The sequence below is a fragment of the Monocercomonoides exilis genome (assembly GCF_001643675.1).
Source record: "Monocercomonoides exilis strain PA203 chromosome Unknown scaffold11-1913109, whole genome shotgun sequence".
Lineage (NCBI taxonomy): Eukaryota > Preaxostyla > Oxymonadida > Polymastigidae > Monocercomonoides > Monocercomonoides exilis.
Window position 1 is genome coordinate 509838 of NW_027150556.1, and position 19316 is coordinate 529153.

Below are 19316 nucleotides of genomic sequence, written 5' to 3' on the forward strand. Positions count from 1 at the left end.
GCTGCTTTTCCCTTTTCAAAGAAAGTCTGCTCTTGCCTTTCTCCCAAAAAGGAGCAAAGCAGATCCTCCAAAGATAAGAGTGAGTTCTCACACACCAAAGACCTTAACGAAAATGAGGCTGAACGGAGGCCTTTAACAGGTACTCTATTTTTCAGATTTCGAATCTAGAAAAGCAAATAAAAAATACCATCAAAAATGCAATGCGTAAATTTCAAGAATGGAAAATGGCCTACAATTAATTTTTTAAGTTTAAAAGGTTCAGTAATAGTAATGCTGCCTGATTCTTCTGTAAATTGGAGAAAGTCATTTAAAATATGAAAATCATTTCTATTTTTTTGCATATTTTTTACAGCATTAATCCAAATACGATTATCGTTAAAAAAAAATCAAAAAGAATCTTTGACTATTTCGTTATGGTTCAAAAGATGGAATTTTCGATAAACATATCCTTTTTTTTAAAACAATTTCGATAAGTTCCAAACTTATTCTGATATCGTATCAAAATAAAAATTTAAATAAAAAGCAAAAACATGAAGAAAATTAAAAAAAAAGATAAAAAATGAAAAACAATTCATGAAACAATTTTCGAAAGCTAAAAACATCGTAAAAAAAGATTCGATAATGTTGTATGGAAATATATTGAAATCCGAAAATTAAATACCATTTTTCTGTGGAATGTATTATTTTTGTTATTAAAAAATAAATTTTTGATAAATATTAATCTTTTTTGACCATTTTTTTTTTTTTCCGAAAACATGATTGAATTATCAGAAAGAAAAGTTATTAAATGAAAGAATTTTTTATTATTTTTTAAAAATTTTTTATTTTTTATTTTTTTGTAACTGTAAGTTGAAAAATTGTGTTTCGTATCGAGCAAATTTATGATGCTCTCAAAACAAAATATCAATACGAATTTATATTTTTATTGAAATTTCAAAAAAAAAAAATAACTGATCATTTTATAAGGACCATAATACATTTATAAATTATTCACGAAATTCTATGATTTCATTCTAGCAAACGTGTGATTAACATTTTTTTGTATTTTATTGAATGCAAATCAACAAATTGTTATTTGGATGTAAGTGGGAAATGAGATTAAACGAAAATCATGTTCATTACAGAATTGAAACAAGTAAAATTAACTTTGGAGAAATATATTGCATTAATATTCCTGTAAGTTGAAAATACGCTTTAATCAATTTTATTGCAATTCATTTCTTATTTTCCTTACGGCAAGAGAATAATTTTGCGATTTTCGAATAGGCTGCTCCACAAGACTCATTTGCGAACTGAAACAACCCAAAAGCATTGGAAAGAGTGAGTACATAGCTTTTACGCAAACTTCGTTCGTTGCAATATTTTTTTGAGCATCACATAACATATAATTACAATTTTTTGTGAGACAAGAAAACGGTTTTGAATCGAATTCAATGAAGTTTCATCAAGAAAGCCAAGAACGGAAGTCAAGGCCTTATAAAAATCAGTTATCTGTTCTGCAGTGATAAAGCAAATACTCTTCTGCATGAAAAATGGTTCAGAAGGCGCCATCTTATCAAATAGACTACTATCACAAAAATAAGTGACCCACAAGAAAAATATTTGATTAGAAATAATCATTAATAATTTTACATTTCGTATCAAAAATGTTGTTAATTGCAATAGCATTTCTTTTGGCTGGACACAAAATTCTATTTCAGGATTTCTGCGAGTCTGCAGGATTTGAAGTTATCTGTGCAAGTGACAATTTCAATAATGAGAACTTTATTCCTGCGCAAGGAAATAGTTTTTCATACGAAGGATTGAGAAGCAAAATCAGCGGTGATATTCTCAGCGAATCGTCTTTTTCATCGCAAAACAATTTCGCAGATGAAAATGAGGAGACAGAAAGGAAAATCCTCGAAAATGAGAAAAGCAAAGAAGGAGGATCACCTGAATGCAAAAAGGATTGCAATTTGAAGAATCAAAGGCAGATTATCGATAGGCGCCCAACAATTCTGAAGGAATTCAATTCAAAGGAAGGAGAATGTATGATCAAAGGATGTTTTGATTTGAAGAATGCTTCAGTTGGATGGAGTGGATTGGAATTGGTATCTGTGAATGGAAAGACTGCAATTTGTGGAACTGAAGGAAGCCGAGCTGCTTTAAGAGGCTGTAGGGTTGTAATGAGTTGCAGAGTTCCTCTTTTTGAAACGCATGGGAGTTGTGTATTGCTGGAAAATATCACATTGCAATCATCAAATCCATTATCGAACGAAATTTCTCCGCTTTTCTCATTGAAAGGCACAATCAACAAGGCTTCTTATAAAAGCCTTCTTTCTGTCCGTTTTTCGTGTTTTTCTTCCTTTTGCGTCTCCTCAGCTCCTTTTCTGGCTTCTCCATTGATTGAGAGTATTTCACTTGCTGATCTGATATTCTTCAACATTTCAACAAAACCTTCAGATTGTTCATCTCCCACTGCTTCAATTTATAAAACTCAATGTTTTATGCAAAGTTGCTCATTCTCATCTGTTTGTGATGTGTATGATGGAGGGATTGTTCCTTCACTGAACAATCCCTTGGCTTCTTTAACTGCCTCAAACACCTCATTCGTTGGGTGTTGTCGAACAAGAAATGTTGAACACATCGGAACAGAAGAGGAAAAGAAACAACCAGGGAGAATAAATGAAACAGACAACGGTGCAAATACATTCACATGGTGCGAATGGATAGGATCAAATACAACAGGAACATATTTAGTAATTGAAGACGGGCAATCTTGTGGAGGGGCAATATATATGTATGGTCATCCAAATGGAGAACTTTTTGTTTCACATTGTAAATTTAATGATTGCACTGCCCATTATGATGGAGGTGGCATATTGTGCGCAAGTGTGAAATCGTTTAAGATCGAGAACAATACATTCAATTCATGCACAACAGAAGTGAATGTCGGAGGAGCGATTTGTGCTTTGTCAATAACAGCATGCGTTCGCATCAGAGGATGCGAATTCGAAAAATGCAAAGCAAAAACCCACGGAGGAGGGCTTTATCTTGAAAATTTTTTAATTTTAGGAACAGGATGCATTGAAGCGGAAGATGGAGAAGGGAAAAGTGCCTGTGTATTTGACTGCAGTTTCTCTTCGTGCTCAATTGATAGCAAATGGGGAGGAGGAATGAATTGTCGTAATGTACCTGTCCAATTCAAAATGAGGAGCATCCAATTCATTTCGTGTAAAGCTTCGTCATATGGAGGAGGATTGCATCTTTCACCAAATCAGTCATCATCGCAAAGCGATTCATATTATTGTTATTTTCTATTCTTCACTGAATGTGAGTGCAGAACTGCTTCCACACCATATGGTCATGACGTGCACTTTGAAGATTATTTTGATGTCTATTCTGCTTCCAATCCGTTCTATGAATGCTATACTACAAACACTAACGATACAAGAGTTTGTTATGCGTGTAATTACTCGAATGCAAGTGATTGGACGTATGATCAAACAACAAAAAAGGATTGGCTGAAACGAGGGATAGTTAATCGGTTTGTAGCAGTAAGTGGAGGAAATGAAGAGGATTTGTGCGGAATTGATGAATCAAGTGCGTGCAGAACCATTGGTGTTGCAGTCAGTCGGAGCGTGATGCAGTTGAGCTTGTCCGTCACGCTGATGAAAGGGAATTACGCAAGCGAGACAGAAACAATTAACATTGGAGAAAAGAAGATTTCAGTCATTGGAACAGGCATAGATAAAAGTTCGATTGGAACAGGTGCACTTTCTGCTCCATCTTCGTCGGGAGCACTGTTCAGCATGACGGAAGGTTATTTGAGAATGAAATACTTGAACGTAGACTGCAACTCAACAGCAGATTCTTCGCCAAGTGTGGTTGTGGTATCTGATGGAAGTGGGACTCTCTCATTGGAGGATGTTGTGATCACTACGAGTGTTTCTTCAGGAAATGTGATTTCTTCGTCAGTGTTTGTGGTGTCACTCTCGCAGCTGTCGATGGCTGATGTGGAGATCATTAATATGAATGTCTCAAAACCCTTGTTCTCTGAACCGGATCTATCTTCTTCTTTTTCATCCTCCTCATCCACGCTGTTTCTGCAAGCCGCAGTATCTGAAGAGAGTATGTTGGCGAATGTGAAAGTGACGAATGTGAAGTTGACTGAAGGAGACGGGGTGGTTGTGACAAAGAGTGTGGCAGAAGGGGAGACATTTGTGGTCAAGAATGTGACAATCGAAGATTGTGAGTGCGTGGATGGAAGTGGTGGTGGGATAAAGATTGATTTATCATCGTCTTCAAGCAAGTTGCGAGCAGGGATTTCATCAACACCAGAAGGCGAAACAACAAAATTCAACAGATGCAAATGCAGCGGATATGGAGGAGGGATAATGCTGTATTTGGATGAAAATTCATTTGACTTTTCAATATGTTCAGTTAACTTTGAAGGATGTACAGCAAAATCTGGCGGAAATTATCTGTTTGTGAATGGAAGCGAGCTTGCAATCGGGACAATTTCTACAACAAATCTGAATGTTCAGCGAAACGCAATAGCATTCAACGAGCTGGTGGGATTCGACAGAAGTGATCCAACACTGGGGCTATTTCCGCTGAATGTGTATTTGGATGAAATAGAGGGATCAGCACATGTTGGAAAGGCGAAAGAGAATGGGCTAGGAGGATGCAACTCGCTCTTTTGTGGACTTGATTATTATCCGTGTGCAACCATCACTCACGCAGCTAAAGTGCGTTATCCAGAAGCAAACAAGAACATTGAATTGGATTCAGGATTTGAGCTTGCGGAAGAGGTTGCAATGATTGGTGAATATGAATGGAAGGTGTTTTGTATCACAAAAGGGATGAAAGTGAGCGTGAAAATTCCAGATAATTTGGAATCCGAGTTCTTGATTGAGGTGCAGAGCGCATGCAAAATGGAAAACATCAGCTTTTCCATTCCAACAGATCTTGAAGGGGTAACATCACTAATTTCAACCAACTCAACACTCCTCACACTTACAGACTGTTCTGTTTGTTGCTCCTCAGAGAATACAGAAGGTGATGCAATTGGATGCAGCTTTGTCAGGGCAATTGGAAGAAAACTGAAAATGGAAGGTTTTGTGATTGAAGAAAGTTTAATGTTTGGAGTTCACTCGTTGGTTGAGTTTGCAAGTGGGGTGGATGCTGTGGTGTGTGTGGGATGCAATGTGAGCAACGTTGAAAAGAGAAATGGAGATGGGGGATGGATGGATGGGGAAGTTGGGGCAGAAAGAGATGAGGGAAAGAATGGGATAATTGTGATTGAAGGATGCAATATCAAAGGGTGCAGCTGCTGTGGAAGAGGAGGGGGGATACATGCAAGTGTGAAAGGAGAAGGAAGTGTGGTTGTGAATGGGACAAGTGTGATTGATGGATGTGAAGCGAATGGTTTGGGAGAAAGAAAAGGGAGAGGCGGAGGAATGATGGTTGAGATGGGGAGCAGAGATTGTGGATTGAAAATAGAGGGCGGTGTGAAGTTTTCAGTTGATGCAGATAACATCGCAATGTTTGGGAAGGATGTGTTTGTTAGTTGCAATTCTGGGATATTGCTTGAAACAAAAGTGAATGCAACATCATTTGCACTATTTGATGCAAGTGCCATTCCAACAGATGTTTTGGAGCTGAGTGGGACTGAGAATGGGAATGAAGATGAGGTGATTCCGCTGTTTGTGTATTTGTGTTCAATGGGATCAAAGCTGATTGTTGATGGGAGTGGGGAATGGTCATTGGATCACAGCCGATGTGGATTCGAGAAGTTTGGGTGTCTGACGATTGACTATTGCATAAGTGAGAGAGCGAACATAAGCATTCATATAATCGAAGTTGTTTCTGAATCATCAATTAAAAGTGAAGTGAAAGTGGCTTCATGTGATGTGTGCCTATCAGGGAAAATAGAATCAGTGGAAGAAGAGAAGATGAGAGTGGAGGTGAGTGATGAAGGATCAGCAAACCAAGAAAGGTTTATTGAGTGCACAAGTTCGCTTTCAGTCAGCTATATCACTTTTTCTGTGGATTCTCCTCTGAAAAACGCAAGAAAGGCACTTATTTATTCATCGCTGTCAACACTTACAATCGCAAACTGCTCCATTTCATTTGCAGAGGAGGCACTGACAAATGGGATGATTGGATACAGCATTATTGACAAAAAAGGAGGGAAGCTGATTGTTGATGGATTTGTGATAGAAGAGGAAGTGATGATGACAATGAATGGAATATCACCAATAATGATGAAAAATGGAACGGAATTGGAGATGAGGAACATCGGTGTGAGTGGAGTGGAAGTGGCAGGTGGGAGTGGAGGAGGATGCTTGAATGTGGAAATCAATGAGATGGGGAACGCGAATATTGAAGGATGCAATTTGTCATCGACATGCTCAGGTGGAAGTGGGATGAAAGGAGGAGGGGTGATGATATCTGTTGGAGAGAGAGGAAGTTTGGAGATGAAAAATATGAAGTTTGATGGATGTGGAGTGCCATCAACGGATAAAGAGGAAGGGGGAAGAGGAATTGGAGGAGGGATGTTTGTGAGATTTGCAGAAGAAATGGGATCAACTGTGCTTGAAGGAATGATATTCGAAGGATGCAATGCCTGGAAAGGGAAGAATGTGTTTGTTTCAGGATGGGATCTGAGTGAGATAATGCCAAACGAACAACTGAAATGGGAGATAACTGAAGAGAAGTTGGATTTATTGGATGAGTTGTGTGGATGGGAAAGGAAGACAGCAGGAGAGGGATATGTGATTCCACTTGTTGTGTATTTGTGGAGCAACTGGAGTGGGAATGGGTTTGTTTCGAAGGAGAAAGGAGGAGATTTCAGTGGGTGTGGGTATTCAGAAGCACCATGTTCATCGATTGATCGCTTGATATCACTGAGATATTCAACACTTGAAGAAGGGGAAACACACATCCACATTATTGGATCGGGGTTGCTGAGCCATCCAATATCATTTTCTTTTTCTTTTATTTCATCATCAATTTTAGAGTCACCAAAAGTGGTGATTGAAGGGACAAAGAAAGGGACAGCTTTGATCATAAGTGACGAAGATGAGAATGACCTGAATGATTGTTCAATGATATCATCGAATGTGAGCCTGTCATTTGTCAATGTGTCATTCACCAAGCCAACAATCACGACCCATCATGAAGTGTTTATAGAATCCTCTGGAACAAATGCATGTTTGACAGTTGTTGATTGCTCTTTTGGTTCATTGACAGGATTGACAGAGACAGCAGGATATTGCTTGATGAGAGTGAATGGAGGGAATATTTTAATACAAAGATGCGCGGTGAATGGGATAAATGAATTGAAAGGATTCATTGCTTTCACTCCAGAAGTGCTCAATGTAATTGTTGAGGATGTGAAGATCACAAATATTGGAGTGATCGAAAGAAGCCTTATGACTATTATCGAGAATGATCATTCAAATGGAATAGCTGAATGTCTAAAGGAAAAAGGAAGGGGAAACAGGGAAATAGCTATTTCAAGCCCGCAGATGATTGTGAATATATCTACATTTGAAAACATTACGAACGAAGGAAATGGGGCATGTGTTGTGAATGTGAGATGTGCTGAAAGTGGGATAAGATGTGAGCTGGAAGGATGTTCGATGACAAATTGCAAGAGTGAGAGGAGCGAAGAAGGAGGAGGGATGAAAGCGTGTGTGAAGAGTGAAGGAAACGGTCTAAAGATAAAAGGATGCTCGTTGGTGATGTGTATGTGTTCGGCAGCGAAGGGAAAGGGAGGAGGACTGATGGTTGATGGGGTAGACCAGAAGGCGGATTTTGCAGAAACAGGGATTATGGGTCTTGGATTACGAATGGAAAGCGTCAGATTCATAATGAATGATGCATTTGTGGGTAGGGATGTGTTCATAAAATGCTATTCGATTGAGGACCAGATCAATGAAACACTGTTCTCTCTGGACTTCACGCAGGATTCACTGAAATCAGAGAACTCGATATGTGGGAGCGATTTGAGAGGGAAGATAAATCAAAATCTGATTCCGTTTGTTTCAATCTATTGTGGGGTTCAGGCGTTTGTCAGTGGAGAAGGGGTCGATGGCAGACAGTGTGGAGCTCAGAACAGTCCTTGTTCCAGTGTCAACTGTGCAGTTGATCATATTCAAGAAGGAGTGATGAATGCGATTCTTATTGATGGAGAAGGGACTGTGACAAAGGAATGTGTGATCGGGGATCTGGTTGTAAATTCACTCAAAAAGGCACAGGCGATTGTGAGACTGAACTCCAAGGTTGAGAAATCATCTGATAAGGATTGTATCATGGAGTTTATAAATGAATGTTCTGTGGAGAGATGCTCATTTCAGTTTGAAGAGACATTTGAGTCAACACACAATTGCCTTATGAAAGTGAAGAACGGATCTATGGAGATACAAAAATGTGAATTCTGCTCAACCGAAACTGAATTAAAAGTGAACAGTTCAATTGTGAATGTGGAAAGAGGAGAGCTGAGGATATTTGATTCAGCATTCATGAATCTTCATTCATCGGCATCATTGCTTTCATTTTGTGAAGAGTCAAAAGTGGAAGTGGTTGAGACGATCATCACAAACATTGAATGTGAACGCGATGTGGTTGTGGTGGGAGGCAAAGCGAAAGTGGAAATGAAAGAAATAGCAGCCAATAATATTTCATTGATGAAAGGAGGAAGTTCAATGAAGATTGAAGGAGCAGAAAAAGATGTGAGTGTTCTGAATTGCTCATTTGGCAAATGCACAAATTCGAAGGATAAAGGAAGCATGGTTCAGATAAGAGAAGGCAGAGCAGTGAGGATTGAGGCATGTGCATTTGATGGAGAAGGGAATGGAGAAGGGAGAGAAGAAACAAATGGAAAAATGAACAGGAAAGAAATCTGTGGGTGGAATGGGTCATTGGTTGATGTTGAAAATAGCAAAGTGGAGATGAAAGAAACAGCAATCAAAAATAGCAAAGCTGGTGGATTGTGGGTGAGTGGAGGTAGTTTGGCGATTGAAAATGGAAAGTTTGAGAACAATAATCCATCCATTGAGGGATATCCATCTGTTCGAAGGAATGCGATCTGCACAGGGAATGGTGAATTGAACGTGGTGAGTTTGAAAGGGGGAGATGGAATGGAGAAAAACACATCGTTGTGGATATTGGATGAAGGATGCAAATTGGGAGGAATAGCAGCTGAAAGAGCGTCCCCCTTCTTTATTCCTGTTCTTGAAGATGTGAAAAATGCAACTCAGCCATCAGGTGAATTGGAGTTGATCATTCATGGGAAGCTGCTTCTGCCATGCAATTTGTCAGTGAAGATAAGCATGAAAGAAGGAGATGAAGAGGAAATCGTGAGAAAAGGAATTGATGAAGAAGACTGTGTGTCAGAGAATGAAGTCCATTCAACAATTTCTTTGGAATTGCTCAAAGTGATGGAAAATAAAGCTGAAGCGAGCATGTGCATTCAATTTGGAAAATCCAATTTACCATCATTCACAACAGAATTCATCCTGAAAAACAGAAGTGAAACTCGGGGAAGTGGAAACGATAAACTTGTGGAAGGTAGAAAAGAGGGAAAGTCATCATGGGAATTGATTGCAATTATTATGACTATTGTTTTATCAATTGTTCTAATCGTTGCAGTTGCTTTTATTGTTCGATGGAGAAAGGCAAAGAAACGAGCTAAAGAACTGGAAGTGATTGTGAAAGACACGATAAGGAAGGATCCAAAGGCGTTTGAGATGGTGACAATGGAGATGTCACCTGAGGAGCAGTGGAAAAGAGTTGAGAGAGAGGCAGAAAAGAAGAACGAAGAGTTTTCAAAGAAGAGGGTGTATGAAAAGAGCTTAGTGCACTCAGAATCATCACAGTATCTGCTGGCTGAAAGTGGCTCCACAGAATATATATTGAGAAGAGATTCAGACGAGATTCCAGAATGGGCATTGGAAAAGGTTGAAGAAGATGAAGATGATGATGAAATTAGAAAAAGAACGCCCTCGCCTTCTATTTCATCCACTTCAACAATTTCAACCACTGACACGGACACAACATTTGTGCAAATTGAAGATTTGTGCCCAACTACATCATCGATGTCGAATCTGGTGGATGCAATGGCCTGCTCATCGCCTCATGAGAAATTGATTGTGGATCTGAGGGATTCTTTGTTCATGCTGCTTCATGGAAGGAATGAGAAGAAGGAGATGACGATTGGCACTCTTCAGGAGAGGGAGCTGATGGCTGCTCAGATTCTATTCTGGGTGGCTAATCTCGCGCTTCATTCATTTGATGAAATGGAAGTTCCTCTTTCTTCTCTTGCCAATTTGAGTCCTCACATTGTGCTCTTCTCAGAGCATATGGTCATCTGCATTGTGATGCATTCAGACTTTTCTTCTGACGATGATTCAGATTCTTCATCCATCTCATCCTCCACCATTATCACTTCCTCATCGGATGATTCAACCATCAACAAAAATGGCAGAGGTTCACCACCTCCATCTTCAGCATTTGAGGAAGAGGATGACTTCAAAAAAGAGTGTTTGAGGTGGAAGGCGCCAGAGCTGCTGAATGGCGCAAAGACGCATGCAACGAAGAAGACTGTTGCATTCTCGATTGGGATGATGCTGTGGGAGAGCCTGACGCTGCAGATCCCGTTTGGGGAGTATGAGGCTGTGGTTGCAGGAGATAAGATTGTGAGAGGAGAAAGGCCCGACACAAGCAAGACGATTGAGACGAGCTATTGCGAAGTGATAAAGGAGTGCCTTTCGGTTGACCGAAAAGAGAGGCCAACGCTGGTCGGGCTGAAGCGGGAGTTCATTGGGCATTTCCCAGCAGGCACAGTCATGCTCACCGTGTCTGATGCAATCGACTATGAAGCAGTCAGCTTTGTTGAGGATCAAAGGCTGTCCACTGGGCAGATGATGAGCTCGGAGCAGTGACAGAGCTGCTCGTGAATCACAAAAAAGAGAAAACAGCCAAAAAGATCATTTTCAAGTGCTTTTCCGAATTGTTCGCACAACAGTCCCTTCTTCATTTTTATATTCTTGTAATATTTGAATTTAATGTGTAACTCAAATTCTTGTTGTTTTCGTTTCTTTTCTTTCTGTTGAAATAAGCTTATTTTTATTTCTATTTTTATTTTATTTATTTATTTATTTATTTATTTTTTTTTTTTTTTTTTTTTTTTTTTTTTTTTTTTTTTTTTTTTTTTTAATTTTGAAGTTGAAGTTAGAGGCAAGAAAGGTTAATTGCAGGTCAGGGAACAAATTCGATCTTGATGCTTTTGAAAATATACTTATAAATGTATTCAATAAACAATGTGCACCAAAAAACCAATAATCTAACATAAGGCGATAAAAAAATTAATAAAATTTTATTACCATTTCGATGATTTATTAACTTTTTGCAATTTCTTCTGCAAGAGGTTGCTTTAGGGGTACCCGCTTTTTTCGTTTCAACCAAAAATATTTAGCTAAAAATGCAATGTTAAGAAATTATGAATGTGTCCGGTTAATAATTACCTATTGATCAAAATTAAAAATGACTGAATGATTATTTTTTATTCATATCATAACTATCATGAAGTTTTATTCAAATCTCATATCATGGCTTGAATTGAGTTGTAATCAACCCTTAAACTCGGAAATAGCAGGAATATACAAATTTTTAACACAAAAATGTCCTTTTATTGTAGTTCAATCAATTTGTCGAAATTTTAATTTCATAATTTCAACTAGATGACAGTTGTTTGATAGAATGAAAATCCCAAAAAAGTGAAATGGGGAAAAATACTAACTTTCAAGCTTTGAATGCACAAGGTGTTGAAAAATTGTTTCGCTAATAACATTTTTAAACATAAACAGATTTCAAAATAAAATTGATTTTCATATGGGACAAAATATTTGACTTCAGGCATTTTCATAGAAAAATATTGCACTTTTCATTGACTTTTTTTGATAAAAAAACACTATAAAAATGGGTTCATTTTTTGACATATGTGATATATCACAATACTTTCTGGTTTGATTTCAATGATGCCTATTTGCGGATGTGAAAATCAATTTTATTTTGAAATCTGTTTATGTTTAAAAATGTTACAAGTGAAACAATTTTTCAACACATTGTGCATTCAAAGTTTGAAAGTCCATATTTTCCCCCATTTGTTGAAAAAATTTTCAATGAACAAATCTCAAACATAAACACATGAAAGAAATGTCAAACATTTTTCACAGAAAAGAAAAATTTTTAGTCAAAGAAAAACAACGTTTGAAATATCAACACTTCGAAAAAAACGAATTTATTTAAAAATAATCATTCACATCGTCACTGAAAATTGTGTTGAACACGATGTGATTGAACCCGATGAGACTGTTTAAGGAAAGATCATTTTCTCAATAACTGCAAGAGGAAATATACCGATGATTATCCTCAAAATATGAGTTATTATTTCAAGCTATCATGACATGAAGCTCAAATATTTCTGTTTTGTGCTATGATTGTTTGATGTGATAATATTTGCATTTGAGGATATATATCAGGTCAATTCTCTTGCAGTTATTGAGAAAACGATCTTACCCGGTATTTTTTTTTCAATGTGGAGGAAAATACGGACTTTCAAGCTTTTTATGCACGAAGCATGAAAAAATTGTTTCGCTCATAACTTTGTTTCGCTTTCTCAGATTTCAAAATAAATTTGATTTTCATATCCGCAAATAGGCATCGTTGAAATCAAAGCATAAAGTTTTCTGACATTTCATGAATTTCAAAAAATCGACATATTTTTATTGTGTTTTTTGATAGAAAATAGTCAATGAAAAGTGCATTATTTTTCAATGAAAATGCCTGAAGCGAAATATTTAGCCCCATATAAAGTTTTTTTGTTCAATCTTGAATTTTGGGTTCGATTAAGTTTTAGTGTTGCAATAACAATTATTGTGTTTTGGTTTTAATTCTCAGTTTTTTTTAAGTTTGAAATAAAAAAAACTTATTCATATTTTAATTATATTTTTTTAATATTGGTTTTCACATTTTTTATTTTTATTAATCTCTATTTTTTGAAATTTTCATATAATCATTCAAAACTGAAATACACAAAAATTTGTTGATGATTCTTTTGTTAAATGAAAAGGTTGAAAATAAAGATTCTCCAATTTTGGACCTTTTCAGAAAAAATAATATTTTTCACATCAAAAACAAGCTTGAAAAACGATCTTTTAATGTCTGCACAAATTCATAGATAAAATCTCCTCTTTCCTTTTTGACTTTTTTATTAAATACAGCTTGATAATTGATGAAATTGTATTTCTATTTTCAAAAATACTTGTTAAAAGTTATGTTTTTGAAAGTGTTTAGAAATTATCGTTGAAAAGTGAAAAGGCAATCCTTAATAGCTATGAAACGAAAATTTCTCCAACACAGATTTTTGGAATATTTCACATTATTTTTTCACTTGAAGGATGTTTTTGTTGCTAATGACAAAATAAAAAAAAAAAAAAAAAAAAAAAAAACAATATTAAAATCAACACCCCTATAATATAAATGATTTCAAATATTCACACCCAACAAGCTCTGTGACAAATAATTATAAAAAATGAATGAAAAAATAATATCCGTTTATGGAAATAAGTGAAAATTAACAAATGTGATCATTTTTTTATTTTGAATGAATAACAAATTCTGTTAATGTGATATTTGAATATGTGGTTTATTTTAATGAGTTGTTTTAATAATAATAGATTTTTCTTTTGTGTAATTCTTTTTGAAAAGACTAAAATGTTTAATTTTCTAATACAGACATTGCATAAAATACCGGACATCGCACAAAATACCGGACAAGATCGATTTCTCAATCACCGCAAGAGGAATAATTCTGTTTATTTCCCTCAAAACATGTCTCATCAATAACAACTCACCTGATATGCAAGGCTTTCATAACTTCCTCATTAATGCTCAGAAAAAATAATTTTTAAAATGTCGGAGAAACTCAAAACCCTATTTCTCTGAGATTTTTATAATAATTTTCTCAGAGCATTAATGAGGAAGTGAGTTGTTATTGATGAAATTAAACAGATTATTCTCTGCGATTGATCGATCTTGTCCCGATGTCCGGCAATGTCTGTATTAGATAATTAAACATTTTAGTCTTTTCAAAAAAAAATTACTCATTTTTTCAGATGTTTGAATATATATTTATCAGAATGACGATTTCTTCCTGTAATAAACAATTTTTTTTCATCCTTTTTTCAATTAATTCCTGTTTATTATTATTACTAATATTAATATTAATATTATTATTTTATTTTATTTGAATTGACGACTTTCCATTAATGTGGGGATTGTTATTGAATTGTCAGAGACTTCACAAACTTCATAAGTAGATTTTGGAAATTTTCATTTCTTCGCAAACAAAAAAATTTTTTTCTGAAAAAAAATATTTTTCCTTTGAAAACGAAAGAAACTATCATTTCGATTGCAAAATTATTCATTCGATTGTAAATATTCTCATTTTGAATTATTTCTGAGGATATTTTAAAGATAAAATCTCATGAAAATTGTAAAAATTGATTATCAATTAACAATAAAAAAATATGCATTCTTGAAGATTGAAGAAAATCAAATTGCGATCTCTTTAATTACAAACAAGTTTATATGAATTATTGTTTGAGACAACAAATGGTTGCAAAGGATCCGAGTAAAGAAAGATGAAATTAAAACAAAACCAATCATGATATAAAAAATTATCATAAAAATTTTGAGTTTTTTCAACACTTACAAAACTTCTGATTTTTCACTTTCCTCACTTTTTGGAGGTTGAACTTGAGATGAAGGATTTGAAGGATTTGAAGGATTTGAAGGATTTGAAGGATATGAAGAATCTGAAGAATCTGAAGAAGTAGAAGAAGTAGAAGAAGTAGAAGATGCAGGATCAGAATGCAAAACACATGATTGAGATAAAGTGGAAGAAGAGGAAGAAGCAGATGAAGTAGAAGAAGATGAAGTGGAGGAAGAAGAAACAGAAGCAGTATTAGAGGGAGGCTTTGACAATGAAGTCGCAAATGAAGGGATTGAAGGAGGATAAGGACGGGGGTAATCCTTTGGTATTGGAAATACTCCTTGAATTATGAAGCCGTCAAGAGCTTCCTTGACAAGAACAGGATTAATCTGTATGATAAACAATTGACAATATGCATTCATATTGAAAGATATGATTTTCAAAAAGTGAGTTAAAAAAAAAAAACAAAGAAGAAATTATCACAACATCTATGTAATAATATGTCATACAACAGGATGCAAAAATCTGTAATTAAAGACTGTTGACAGCTTTTCTCCAGAAATAGACATGTTATTGTTGTCCAATAATTCATCTGGAATTGTTGGTAAGATTGGCAGCGGCCGAATTGTAATGGATGCAATCTTCAAATTTTAGAACAATTTTAGAAACAAGAATATATTTTGCACAATGAAGAAAAGGAGAAATATAGACAGAGATAAAGATTGTGAAATTTCAACAGAAAAGTTGAAGAATAAGTGGAAGAATGAAAAACAGAAAATATAGCAATTTGTTTAAAAATTATTATAAGAACAAAAAAAAAAAAAGAAGAAGAAGAAGAAGAAGAATTCTTTCTTCATAATCCACATGCAATTCAAAACGCAAACATTACACATTTCTTCCCAGTTACGCATTAGCCTCTGATTTTCAGCGCTAAGTTCAGGAAATTCCGAAGTCTGGCTTTGTACAGCAGGATTAGGTGGCTTTGCAGGCTTTGAGCTTCCAGATGTTAGTGACGAGAAGATTGAGTTTGCAAAATTGTGTGAAAGAAAAGACTTTGCAGAAGATATAAATTCCACGTTGACACGAAGCAAAATTCTAAATATATCCCCTAGTTTTGTTTGATCTAAGATATTCAGGAGTATGTTATCACATTAGCCAAAATTATAAATGCATTTAATCACAAAAAAAATTGAATAAACAACACTCTCATATATCTAAAGCAACATCAAACCTGTATCATTTCTATCAACAACATTAAACACTTGCTTGTGAAGTGTTGAAGCAAATTCCCTCTGCTTTTCATCTATTCCACAACAAAGCACGATCACATTTGCTAAATCACGGACATGAACAGTGTTGACTTTAAGATCTCCACCCCACCTCATTTTGTAAGGCTCACCAACGGTTCCACATATACTGCACTGAGCTAAACGAGGACCTTTAAAAAAGATAAAAGATAAAAATGAAATTTTAAATAATCATAATTCACAAAATACCTAAAAAATTTTAATATTTTAGAAAGTGACGTATTAAATTGTAACCGCAAAAGAAATTCATACCTAATCCATAAATGTCTTCAGGTCCATAGACGTTTGCTGGACGCAGAACAATAATTGGGATGTCCATTGCAATGACTTGTTCCTCAGCCATCAAATGAAACTTTCCAAGCTTTGTCCAAGGCTTAATGGTGAATGTCTCTTGGGAAGCTTTTGAATAACTTTTGTAAACTTGACCCGTTGAAACATAAATAAATCTCGTTGGCTTATGCTCTTCAACATATCGAGCTACCATAACCGCCACATCGTAAGTATTCTGTCTATAAGATGCATCAGGGAGTCCATATTTAGTTTCTGCAGCTAAACATATTATAAAGTCAAAATGATCATCAGCAAAAGCTCGTGGAGCTTGTAAAGGATTGTTAAGATTGCATTGAACAATTTCAATCATGGGGTGTTTAAAATATGCGCGATAAAAATTGGTCATATAAATGTCGTTAATGTTTGCCTTATCGGCAACTCGTATTTTACTTGCATAATCATTATCAATCAAAAATCTTACAAGATTTCTTCCAATGAATCCAAGTCCTCCAAGAATTCTAAAATTGAAAATGTTGCAAAAACATTGCATATAACAAATTGTTGATAAACGTAACTTTTTATAAAAACGAATTCAAACAGCCATTTCGGTTTCTCATCCATCTGAATTACAATTTTTTCTTATAAATTATAATATGGTTGATTAAAAACCATCATTTTAATGTTTTTCAATTTGTTATTGGCGCTTTTTCTATTTCAATTCACTAGCTGCATAATTGATCTTAGAAATTATAATGTAGATTCCATAACGCGCCCACAGTATGTAGCTGGTCTTTTCCATTTCGATTTATTGAATTTGCTGAAATAAAGAAACCAACCATATGTTATTAATGATACTGAGTTTGAAATTCAGTTTAATTTTCGAAAGGAACTGGAGCATACAGATAAATATGAATTCGACAAATGTGTAGCGGTTGTTATGTCAAATATTTCTTGCATGTGCCATGGAAACATAACAAACGAATCTCTTTCTCTTCTTCCAAATAATGCTGGACTTCGATTTGATTGTAAGCGCAACAATTATTAATATTTTATTTTAAACTTTAAAAATCAAACTCATTCGCTATATTTCAGATTCAAACACCGCACTTTCTGAAACAAGATATGCAACTTATAATATAATTTGCGACAAATCCGAACATTTCACATCTAAGATATTTGGGTATGAGTTTCATATTATTCATTATGATATTTCATTGCTCAAAAAATATTTTCTTTTGAAAAATTACCATTCGTGGACTTTTTCCGTAATTCTTTCATTATTGTGAAAAAATTTGATGATGAATTTTAATATTTTCATCCTTCGTGACTTTTTGAATGCTGATCTACAGAAATACTCTTATTTTAAACATTCATCATCATGGCGGCTGTCGTCTTCCTGATCCTCTTTCATTTGGATCAATTGGATTGATTGCCATAACATGTCTTGTATTTTCATACTTTTCAATTGGAATTCCATTCATGGTTTGATTCGCATTTATTGCTTAAAACCAAATCATTTATTAATTGAAATTTATTTTAGTATTTTATTTTGAAAAGACGAGGGATTGAAGTATTTCCATGCGTTTTCTTTTGGGTTTCAATTCCGATGCTGGTAAAGGTTTGATTACAATATCTGAATTATTTTTAATTACAGATGTTGGTTAATAATTTAGGCTGGACTTTCTGTTCTTTTTTCTCCTTGCATTAGTAAGAAGCGAGACTTTGCAGAAATTAAATAAATGTTAAATTTCTTCTTAACTTTTTCAATTTTCAGTTGTATTTTTCTCTTGTATTTGCGTTTCAATGTTAATGAATGTTTAATGCCATTTCATTTTCCGTTTTCATTTCATTTCAAATGATGACCGTTTTTTTCTCTGATTTATTTCGAATTTACTTCTTTACTCGATTGATTATTCCTCCAATTTCGGCAATGGCTCTTGGAGATTATTGATTAACAACAGCAATTTACTTCTTTTCATTTAAGCGTTTGTGATATTTTCACTTATCCATCATATTTGTTGTTATTCTTATGTGTTACTGTTGTTTTGAATAAGTTTATGTTTCGTTTTGCAACCGTTTGATTTTTTGATTTTTTGAAATTTGAGCTTCAACGCTCTAAGATTAATGTCTTTATAATTTATTTTCACGATGTTATTTTAAACATTGTCTTTAGCTGGGAAATTATTTTGAGCAAAAAATGTTTATTTCTTTCCCAGAAGTTGGTTGTGTAGTGAGCTGTTTTCAAAAAACAATTGTGTATCCAATAAACATGCAAAAAATAGAACAATTCATTTACTTATCTTCAACGGTAATTGCAGCAACTGGGCATTGATCAGCCTGAAGAAGAAGAAAAACTGAACTCAAAGAACAAATAAAAGATCATACAGCAGTTTTAATATCAGCAAGATCAGAATCATTCACCTCCACAACCTGATCTTTGTCTCCATCTTGCAGCACAAAAAATATTTTAAGATACACAATCAAAGTGGGAATATAATCAAAAAACCTTTAAAATGACTCTTCGGAGTTTCATCAAGCTCAAAATGATCAGGTGAAGTATTAGCACAAACACCGCACCCAATGCACGTTTCTTGGCTATGTTTTATAAAAGCTATAATTTCGAAAAAAAGAAAGACGCATACTCAACAACACCTTGAGGGATTCAAAAAAAGATAAAAAATCAATTTAAAGATATATTCAACAAAAGCACAAACAAGTAATTTTTGGCATGCTATATCTAAAACTTTATCAAAAAAATGACAATGATTTGCATTGATTTGACGCATTTTTTCATACAAAACATGTCATCGTTTTCCAAATAATCACAAAAAATTTTTTTAATATCTAATCATATTCTTTTTTTCCCAAAAAAGAAAACGAACGTTTATAAAACATATTTTTTCGGAGTTCTTTCACATTCAAAAGCAATTTTCCTTTTCAAGGTGATATAAGTATTATGATGGGATAATTCTTGA

General features: G+C 34.8%; 4 protein-coding genes across 4 annotated transcripts; 2 read left to right on the forward strand and 2 right to left on the reverse strand.

Moving 5' to 3' along the window:
- Positions 1–1646: 1646 nt before the first annotated feature.
- On the forward strand, positions 1647–10931 carry MONOS_10694 (uncharacterized protein; the record flags this gene model as incomplete). The annotated part of the gene is made up of 1 exon (XM_067863165.1): positions 1647–10931. The coding sequence occupies one exon, from the start codon at positions 1647–1649 to the stop codon at positions 10929–10931; it is 9285 nt and encodes a 3094-aa protein (XP_067731531.1).
- Positions 10932–14405: 3474 nt separating this feature from the next.
- Positions 14406–16962, reverse strand: MONOS_10418 (putative nucleotide diphosphate sugar epimerase family protein; the record flags this gene model as incomplete). The annotated part of the gene is made up of 6 exons (XM_067862868.1): positions 14406–15153; positions 15274–15405; positions 15649–15887; positions 15996–16202; positions 16324–16859; positions 16940–16962. 6 exons carry the CDS (start codon positions 16960–16962, stop codon positions 14761–14763), a joined length of 1530 nt encoding a protein of 509 aa, XP_067731532.1. The 3' UTR covers positions 14406–14760.
- A 49-nt stretch (positions 16963–17011) lies between these two features.
- Positions 17012–18628, forward strand: MONOS_10419 (uncharacterized protein). The gene is made up of 6 exons (XM_067862869.1): positions 17012–17118; positions 17170–17366; positions 17434–17521; positions 17691–17823; positions 17882–17959; positions 18015–18628. The coding sequence occupies exons 1-6, from the start codon at positions 17021–17023 to the stop codon at positions 18078–18080; spliced, it is 660 nt and encodes a 219-aa protein (XP_067731533.1). The 5' UTR covers positions 17012–17020; the 3' UTR covers positions 18081–18628.
- Positions 18478–19080, reverse strand: MONOS_17268 (putative 4Fe-4S single cluster domain). Its single transcript, XM_067870171.1, has 5 exons — positions 19056–19080; positions 18984–18993; positions 18848–18936; positions 18727–18788; positions 18478–18678 (listed from the first exon to the last, which is right to left on the reverse strand). Exons 1-5 carry the CDS (start codon positions 19069–19071, stop codon positions 18634–18636), a joined length of 222 nt encoding a protein of 73 aa, XP_067731534.1. The 5' UTR covers positions 19072–19080; the 3' UTR covers positions 18478–18633.
- Between the last annotated feature and the right edge of the window lie 236 nt (positions 19081–19316).